At 35.6% G+C, this 10542-nt stretch overlaps 1 protein-coding gene across 1 annotated transcript; it reads left to right on the top strand.

Annotated features, from left to right (window-relative positions):
• Positions 1 to 2488: 2488 nt before the first annotated feature.
• On the top strand, positions 2489 to 6623 carry LOC121774319. The gene is made up of 5 exons (XM_042171213.1): positions 2489 to 2575; positions 4412 to 4603; positions 5949 to 6049; positions 6150 to 6459; positions 6547 to 6623. The coding sequence occupies exons 2-5, from the start codon at positions 4429 to 4431 to the stop codon at positions 6621 to 6623; spliced, it is 663 nt and encodes a 220-aa protein (XP_042027147.1). The 5' UTR covers positions 2489 to 2575; positions 4412 to 4428.
• Positions 6624 to 10542: the final 3919 nt, after the last annotated feature.

Genomic DNA, 10542 nt, shown 5'->3' with positions numbered 1-10542 from the left:
GATGAGATGTGGTGAGAAGGTGGAATTGAAGGTGTAAATATATGAATAGGGGTCCGAGTGCTACGTGTTGGGGGCCAGGGGAGGGGCCTTGCATGACATACAAGTTTCACTTAGCTTTTGCCACCTTTTTATTTTCTTTCTATAATATCAAATGCTACTAATTAGTAGTAGTACTATAAATTATTGGGCTGGAGTTTTGTGGAAATGCTATTGGGTTTGTCTATAATGTTGTATCATATCCCTAATTGTTTGTTATCGAGTGTCATTAATTACTCAAAATTTTATTATCAACAATGTAGTGTCATTTGATCACTTCATTTTTCAATGATAGGGTAACATTTTTAAATGTCCACTTTCCTATATTGTACACCTTCTATTCCATTCCACAATAGTAGAGGCATTTTATTTTCTACATTCATTTTAGAAAAATAATGGTAAATAGTTAAAATGGAGAAAGAGTAATGTAAGAGAAAATACTATAAAGAAGAGTCTTGTCTACAATATTATTTCTTTTATTTTACTTTTTCTCTACTTTACTATTTATAAATTTTTTTAAACGAGTGCAGAAAATGAAATGACTCGACTATTATAGAACAGTGGAAGTACTAATACTATATAGTTTATGTCCAAATTAACTAAATTATCTGGCATCTACAAAAGTACAATGATTTTCAGTCTCATTTTTAGCCACAATTTTTTTTTCCTGCCATAATAGTATTTAATTTCAGTTAAAATACCTGAAAAAGGCAGCCTCATTTTCAACCCAACTTATTTCACCAAATTTATCATTTTTGAGTTAAAAATTAAATAAAAATTACTCCCCCTGTACGCCATTAGAAGTCCCGATTTACCATTTTAGTCATTCCGGCATTAGGAGTCCCGGTTCATTTTACTATAAATGATAGGTACACTTCAGTTTCCACTAACCAATTTCAGTCATAATCTATTACTCCATGTGTCCCTTTGAAGATGACTCACTTTCCTTTTTAATTTATCCCAATTAATATGACCTATTACTAAAAATAGAAATACCATTCTCTCTACTTTATTCTCTCTCTTATTTTAATCTCTCCACTTTACACACAAAATAAAGTTGCATAAATTCTCGTGTCATCCAAGGAAGGGGTCATCTTCCTTGGGATGGAGTGAATATAAAATTAATATATAAAAATGAGTCTCATATTCCATTATCTTTTATCACTCACTTTTCTTTATATTTTTTAAAACCGGTGTCAAGCTCAAATGGACTCCTAATGGCGGATGGAGGGAGTACAAAATAACATAGATTAAAAACATAATAATGAAAACTAGTACTCCCTCCGTCCCACAAAAGATGTCACACTTGTGGGACGACACGAGATTTTAGAAGGTTTTGTTTTATGTGTTAGAAAATATAATATTTATATTATTGTGAGGGAGAACTTTTTCTAAAAATAGAAATGTGACATCTTTAGTGGGACAAATTAAAAATGAAAGTGAGACATCTCTTATGAGACGGAGGGAGTAGTACATAAAATTAAAAAAAAGTTGAAATGATTGTTGGGGTATGCAGCGGAAAAACTAATAAATCAGAGTTTGATCTATTTAGCATATTATTTATACTAAATCTATCCGTGCAATTAAACATGTATCATGCATAGAACTTGAATTAAATCATGCATAGAACTTGAATTAAATCATGCTTTTGATTAATTAAAACCCTAACAAGCGTTCTACATATAGAATTGAATACCACTACTAAAAAATTAACCTGTTATTACATTAAATTTGTCACAATTTATTAAAACTGTGAGCATAGATACTCAAACAACACACTGTTTCTTTCATCACATTTATATCGTATACTAACATTACAGTAGAGTTAAATGTCATTTGAACAATCATATTGTAACGCACGCCCTTTTATCCATGTCTTTTGAAAAACCGACCTATTAATATATTTTAGTTCCGCGCCTAGCTTTTGAGTGGTGATCGAAAATAGTTCTATTACAATATTTAATATTCTAATAGTGCCTTTGTGAGGTCTGAGTTTCATATAAAAGTTCGTACACGTTTTAATATCGAGTTTCAACACTAGAATAAAAATAAAGTATAATTTTCATGCCCTCCGGATCTTACTCAATAGTCACGCCTTAAGCCCCGATACCTACACGAAAGGATAAGAAGCATGTTAAATCAAGACGAGACGATCGACGAAATCACATCACATCAAGCACGCTTATCAAACGACGGCTCATGTTTTCCAAACGGCGGCTTTACTTATTAGCCGTCATTTTAGATGACAAGACATAAGATTCTTGCTAAATATGGTAATGGGAATGATAGATGAGACAACTTATCACAGATGGTAAAAAGTTCCTACACTTTGGACAATACTTTTCCTTCATAATTTCAGCTTATGACCATATATTTCCATGCACCTATTTCCTTATAAATACTACACCCACTCCGCTCTTAAACACTTTTGTTCCACCACAAAAATCTTCAAATTAAATGATCTCAAGGTGATGAATCAAATGAGAGCTTGAACACGATCCAAATCTCAACACCACCTTTCTTTCCTGTTTTCTCCAAGGTAATCCTTTCTTTCCAAAACTTCTTTTACTGCATAGCCGTTGTCATACAACATTCAAAGCAAGAACATTTAGAGTTTAACATGCCCAACACCATCGCCTTATTATATGCCGTGAACTTAGGAATCACCAATGCTTATGATTAATTAGTTCGTGAACAAACTTTCTTATGCAAATTGCCAATAACTATATTTATATTCTTTACCTAAGCAATCAAGGACTATGACCTTTTGAAAACCATTAAATCAATAATCGTAATCGAGCATGAAATGGAAATGAGGACTTAGCTTTTAAGAGTGCAACAATAAGCACCGGACTTCCCGAACGGCGCCGTAGCTGCTCCGCCGGGGCAGCCACCGCTGCTGTCCCGGCAGCCACGCACACCTTGCTGTCTCCGGCAGCCACGCGCACACGCCGCTGCTGCTGTCTCCGGCAGCCACGCACGCGAGCAGCTGCCCCACGGCGGCGACGACAGTACAGCGGCGGGAGCAGCCGCCTCCAGCAGAACAGAGGGAGACCGAGAGAGAAAGAAAGAAGAAGGAAGGGGGAAGGGAGGCGGCGGTGCTGGAAGCCAGCCGGCGTCGCCGGCGCCGACGGCAGGGGCCGCCTCCGGCAGAACAGAGAGGGGGAGAGAGATGTCAAGAGGGATGAGATGTTGAGGGAGAGTGAAGCAACGATTTTTTTAGAGGGAGGCAGGCTGAATCTTTTTGCTAGGGATGTCAGTGTAGCCTGAACCCGATGGGTTAGACCGAAAAATCTGCTAAAATTACAAGGTTAGGGCCGAAAAATCACAGCCCGTTAATGAATCGGGCTTATCGGGCTGGCCCTATTGAGCTGTCGGGTTTTTTCGGGCTGGCCCGGCGGGCTGTCGGGTTAGCCCAACGGGTTATAGAAAAAACCTTAATAATTAAATGCCTACCGTGACTCTTCATCTTTTTCACTTCAATTTTGTTTCTCTTTTAGATTTTAAAGACGGTTCCTCTTTTACTCTCAAAAAATTACTTTCACCCTCATAATCTTGTTCTCACTTCCTTCCTTCCATCAGGTGAGTTTCCCTCTCCCTTCTCTCTCTTATGCGTGAATACTGTATTTGGTAGAGGTTGAATGCATTCAACCAAATTTTATGCGTGAATACTGTAATTTGTTCCACTTTCACTCTTAGAAAAATGCGCCTGTATTTTAGATGCATATGCTTTTATTTTGGAAAATATCTTATTGTTTATGCTGCTGTTTACTTTGATTAGGAGCACATATTTTGAATCAGTTTGCTACTGTTTATGCTTCATTACAAATAATAAATATCTTATTTTGAATTTGTTTGCTACTGTTTGCTACATATTTTGAATCTGTTTGCTACTGTTTGCTACTGACGTTTGCTACATATTCAAAATATGCACATATTTTGCTACTGTTTGCTACATATGTGCACCTAATTTGTTTGCTACTGTTTATGCTTCATGACAAGTTCACGCAATAATACTATATGTATTTTACATAAGATATAGAGCACACATTTTGGAAGAATTCTTTATAATTATCACTCTCATGTTCCAAGCCCATAAAAATAAATTACTACAACTATACGTATTACTATGAGCATGGTCTATACAGATCCCCCAGTTTCGAAGAAAAAAAACAGACAGAGTACAGACAAAGTACTGTATACTCCATCCCTTCTATGTTTGAGTACTTATACTAAACAAATAAACATGTATAAGTGATTAGTGTGAATATAGTAGATGCTAAACTGGACATTTTAGTTAGTTTATGAATTGGTTATGCATGATTATTTGACTAGTGATTAATTCATGCTAATTATATTTATATTTATGTTGCAGATTTAGAATCGTTAAGAATGGAAGATTTTTCTTCAACAATTAATATTGAAAACGCGGAGATTCAAGGTGATTCCAAGCCTAAGACGAGACGAAAAACTTTCGATGTTTGGAATAACTTCACAAATGAAGAACCCGACAAAGATGGAAAGAATGTCAAGTGCAATCACTGTCTTAAAAGATGGAAATATGAAGGTACGAAAATAGGAACTTCCACTTTTAGTCAACATATGTTGGTTTGTAAGAAGAAACCAAATTTTGGGGATGTGGGTGCTATGCTTCTTAATCATGATGGGAAATTAAGGGATAAAGATAATGTGATAGACCCAAAAATAGTTCGGGATTTGTTTACTAAGGTATCAGTTGCACATAATCTTCCATTAAAGTGGGTTGAATTTAAAGAAATGCGAGTTCTTTTGAAGTATTTGAACCCTAGTGTAAGATTTATCTCTAGAAATACTCATGCTTTGGATGTCATGAATATGTATGAATCCGAAAAGGAAAAATTGAGGATAAGATTGAATAGTGTTCCATGTTGTGCTTACATCTGATATTTGGACTGCTTGCACTAATTCGGGGTATATGTGTTTGACTGCACATTATGTGGATGAAAAATGTAAATTGGATAGCAAAATACTTGCATTTTGTTCAATGCCTCCTCCAAATTCTGCACCTGAGTTAGCTCAAAAGATTTCTGACATTTTGGTGGATTGGGAAATAGATAGGAAAATATTTTCATTGACTTTGGATAATGCTTCTACTAATAACGCCTTGGTGAAATTATTGAAAACGCGGCTTCAGTTGCAAAACTCATTATTGTGCAATGGGGAATATTTTCATGTGAGATGTTGTGCACATATTTTGAATCTTATTGTACAAGAAGGATTGAAAGTAGCTACTGATGCTTTAGATAAAATTAGAGCTAGTATCAAATATGTAAAAGCATCAGAAGCGAGAATGATCAAGTTTAAGGAATGTGCACGAAAAGTTGATATTGAATTTACTACTTCATTGTGCATGGATGTGCCTACACGTTGGAATTCCACGTATTTGATGCTTGCCAATGGAATTAAATATCGACGGGTTTTTTCTATGCTTGAATGTGATGATTTAGCTTATAAGCATTGTCCGACAGAAGAAGATTGGGAAAGAGGAAAAGTAATGTGTGAATTCTTGGAACCATTTTATGAAATTACTACTTTAATTTCTGGTTCATCATATCCTACTTCCAATCTGTATTTTATGGAAGTGTGGAATATTGCTCGATTGTTGGAGATGAATTCTATAAGTCACGATGAAGTGGTAAGGTCGATGTCTCTTTTGATGAAATCAAAGTTTGAGAAATATTGGGAAGATTATAGCGACATTCTCTCTATGGGAGCCGTGTTTGATCCAAGAATGAAGTTGAAACTTGTAGAGTATTGTTACTCAACACTTGATCCTCTTTCAAGTCAGGACAAAGTCAATAGGTTGAAGATGAAATTGTATACTCTATACGATGAGTACAAGAAAAAAATGGTTGATGCATCTTTGTCTAAAGGTCCTCAATCTAGTGGGAGTTCTAATCACGAAGTCGGAGAGCCTAAATTCATAGGTGGGGGAGGAGTAAGGAAAATGAAAATGAATCCAAATGTACTGGCTGTAAGTAATCTATTTTTCTTTAATATTTCATTGTATTTATATTTGTATCTAATTAATTCTATTTATCATTTTTACTTACATTTTAATATTATTGTTTTAGGGATATAAGAGGCACAAAGGTCTAACTTCCGACGCAAAGTCAGCATTGGATGTATATTTGGAAGATATTCCGATAGATGAAAATGCTGAAATCGATTTGCTTAAGTATTGGAAAGATCATTCATCCAGCAATTTTGGAGTACTTGCTAGGATGGCGTGTGACGTGTTTAGTATTCCTATAACAACGGTATTATCCGAATCTTCCTTTAGCATTGGAGCACATGTCTTAAACAAATACAGAAATAGACTCCTTCCCGAAAAAGTGCAAGCACTTATTTGCACGCGTAATTGGTTGCATGGATATTCTAATGGTAAGATCTTATTTTATTTTATAAAATTCTAGATTATCTAACTATATTATATGTTAATATTTGTAATTTTGTTAATAAACGATGAAGATTCTGAAGATGATGAGGAGGAAGCTAAAGATCAAGCTAAAGCGTCAAAGATTATCGACTTGGAAGAATGTCATTAAAACGTTAGCTAATGCTTGACTTTTTGGTTATTTCTCATGGAGCCATGGACTATTTTGTTTATGCAATAGGGCAGGTCGAAACTCAATTTATAAGGCACAAGTCTATTATTTTTCCTTGTGGGAATTTATTTATTGTTACCTATTTTATGGGAGCCTTTTTCCTATAAAGAAATTACCAAATTTAAATCCTATCCTATTTAATTGAGGATTTAAATAATTCCCTTGTGCAATTCCTCTTAAATTTTCGGCCCCTTCCTTATTTTCCTACTTGGAGATTTAAATTATTTTGTTCCCTTAATTGTGAAATACCCACTATTTTATTTCCTAAGTTGTGACTATATTTCTCTCCAAGTAAATATTGCTATTTTTCCTTGCTAATTAAATCAGCAAATTTTGAATTTCTCACCCTCAAATCACACGCCTACCTTGCTCCACATTGTGGGATTTTTTATTTTATTCCTTCCACAATTTAATTACTTTTAATTGGGTGTGAATTAAACCTATTACATAAAATAAACTAAACCCTAACCCTAGCCCCCATAATTTCACACGCCCCCTCCCTCATTCTCTCCCTCACACGCCTCTCTTCTCCCACGCATATCCTCTCCAAAAATCCTCCATCCAATCCTTGTTCTTGCATCCATTGAAGTTTATTTTCAAGAGTCTCCGACGAATTGCATCAATTCGTTTTCTACCGATTCATTTTCTTCAAGGAAGGTATATTTGATTCACTTTCCCTCAATCTTTTCATATAATCCTTGTTCTTGAACCCTACATGCATATAGTGAGTGTAGGAATGATAGATCGCAAAATTAATCGGTGGGAAAGTGTGGTTGCATGAGAACTTTGATAATTATGCGATTTTGATTGAGTTCATGTGAAGTTTAATTTGAATCTTTGGTGAATGATGTGAGTTTATGTGAAAACATGATTATGAGAACCTTTTAAGCATGATTGTGTGTTATAAGCATGAAAAATTGTATTTGGATGATTGAGGAAGAAACCCTAATTTCGAATTTATGAGCCTGAAATCTGTGACGTTCGAACAGCGGTTTCTGATGTGTAATTGACCAAAAAAATGATCGACTTTTGATATGAAAATTTTACTGAGTAAATTTCAAGGTGATTTCTGTGTCTCGTGTGAATTTCAGCCCTTTTTGTCGAAAAATGAATTTTTAAAAAATGTTTGAAGTTGACTGCGCAATTCTGCCAGAAACTTGTGTTCTCGGCCAGAATGTTTCGTTTTCTGTTTGACCGACCAAATGAACTCCTTTTGATGTAAATTTTTAACTGGCTGAAATTTGATGTGTCTTCTACATTGTGTGAAAATTTCAGCCTCATTGGACATCGTATGGAATTTTAGTGATTTTTACAAAACGGTCGCGCAGTTCTGCCAGTTTTCTGCCTTAATAAAATAGTGCTTACTTTCAAGTCTAATGGTGTTATATGATGCATGTATGTCCAAGGAGTGTGTTTATTGGTGTGGTTAGGTGTTGCACGTTAAAATATGTTATGGTGTGTTTTTCCCTCTTGTGTTGAACGTTGGGTTGGGTAAATTGAGAAAAACGATGAGAGAGGAACGATAGGACATGCATAGAAATATGAGTTTATGGAAGGCTGACTTATGTTGTGATGTTGGCAAAGATTATTGTGTGTACGTGAGCACAAGGAACGAGAGTTGCCTTAAGTTGGATTGAATTTTGTTAAGCGAACGAGGTGGGTTTTCTTTTCAAACCTCTTTATTTTCCGAAAATATTACGTGGTGTTATAAGGGTGGTTTAACTGTTATGTCATGCCATGTTTTTGGTTTGTGAGATTGTTGTCTGATGCCTAGTTAGTCTGAGCTTGCTCCGTTAGGCTATATGGCTGTGTTGTGAAATGAATTCGGGTCTGAGTAGGGCCGCAAACCCTATCAGGCTGTGTACACTGGTGGGATCGTGAGCCGTCCTTGCTTGTCGGCCGGTCTCGTGGGCGAATAGTGTGGCCACACTTTCGTCGCACTGTGATATGATGATTGTGATTTATGGATTGATGTGAAAAGTGGGGAGATAAATTGTCTGGCCAGACTTGAAATATTTTTGTGTTCTCGTGATATTTCTTACTACATATAAAACTCGAGATCACTGGTATGGATGACATAACTATATTAAAATGTTTTCGGCATGAACCCATTGAGTACAACAAGTACTCAGCCCTGCATATTCTTTTTCTTTATGTGCAGGTTGAGCGGGATGTTGCGGAGGATGTTGAGTTGGCCTAAGAACTTAGGATGCGTTGTGTCTTCATACATATGCGTTATCCTTGACTTTCTTTAAACCTTATATCCGCTGCTATATTTTGAACTATGTCTCAAGACTTTAATCTTTTTCGTACTGTGTTTGAGCATGTTTGGTTGTGTTAGGTTTTTAACCGGGTATTTACAATGTTACTTTAAAATGGTGTTTACGTGTTTTAATCTAAATGTTTCTTTAGAAGTTAATTGGGTTTTAATATTTATTTTCCCCGCTGCTTCTTTTAAAATAAAAATATTTATCATAAGTCATTTCTAATTAATACTAAATTATAACTTTAAACTTCTTTCTTTAAACCAAAATGTTTTTCATTCTTTTAAATTAATTAAGTTTTCAAATAAAACGCTATCCTTGCATGTTGGATCACGATCGCCGCGTTTGTAGTACCCCTAGTATGGGCGGTCGTGACAAGACGAATGAGGAGTACCGTATTATGGATCACGATGGCGATTTTAACCACCAGAACTTACTTGGAGCCCCAATGTTTTTCCTCTTTCTGACAAGGAATTTGATTGACTCATATTTCGAGAGTAATGTACCATTTTGTTCATTTCTTTCTGCACCAAGTGATGGTTCATTTTCAGTACGCGTAAGTTTGGGTCTTGCCCTTATCTTTTCAAACACCATTGATCAACGTCAATATTCTTTGACTCGTCCCTTGTAGGAGTAGTGACTTTCATGATTCTACCAACAAATCTCATCTGTGAAACCCTTATGCCTCTAAGGCAATTAACTTTCAAGAATAGCATATTGCCCTTGACTATCTCGTTGACCGTTCTCTTTCTCAATATACTCCCTCCGTCCCGCACTACTGACACCTTTCCTTTTGGGCACGGAGATTAAGGAATGAGTGATAGACAAAGTCAACAATTACGGCTGTAGGTATAAATTGTTACTAAAAATGGAAAGAGTGCAAATAACTTGGGACGCCCAGAAAGGAAATAAGTGCAAGTAGTGCGGGACGGAGGGAGTATGATTTATAAATTCTTTTCTTACAAATTCAGGATTTACCTTTGCCACAAGACTCTTGCACGTGTCGTTAAATTCTTCAGAACTCCAAGTTAAATCTTAAATTTTAAGTTCTCCCTAAGAGAGTTGCTTGTATTACCTATGAAAGATTTGGAAAGCCATCAAATTTGTTTTCATTATTCCATATTATGATGTGATGAATCAATAGTCAATACAACTTCACAATAATTGTCTTTTTTTTTTTAATTCCTCCATTAATTGGGTATGTCGGGGCTTACTCTGATAGATACATCCTCCAATGTTCTCTCAACTCTTTCAAACCTGTTTGGTCAACTGAGTTGACAGTCAACTATGAGAATTCATATTCGATTCATTCATACCATGTTTTCATAAATTATTCCATCTACCAATCTCCCCAGAAGAATTTCCTATTAAGCTCTATGGATATAGCTTAGACCTTGTGAAACTATGTGTCTCTCTTGAGTGGGTGTGATGAGCCCAATTGAACCTAGTCTTATTTTGAAAATCAGTTGTTACAAGCTATGTGTGAGAGGTTGTTGTGAAACCCCATGATCGCTTGATCAAACTAGTGACGACCGTTTTATCCTTATAGATAACTTTGGAATTATTCCAAAATTTCAATTCCCTTTAAGTATCAA

The sequence above is a fragment of the Salvia splendens genome, chromosome 17 (genome assembly GCF_004379255.2).
Source record: "Salvia splendens isolate huo1 chromosome 17, SspV2, whole genome shotgun sequence".
Classification (NCBI taxonomy): Eukaryota; Viridiplantae; Streptophyta; class Magnoliopsida; order Lamiales; family Lamiaceae; genus Salvia; species Salvia splendens.
This window is presented reverse-complemented; position numbering and strand designations above follow the sequence as displayed.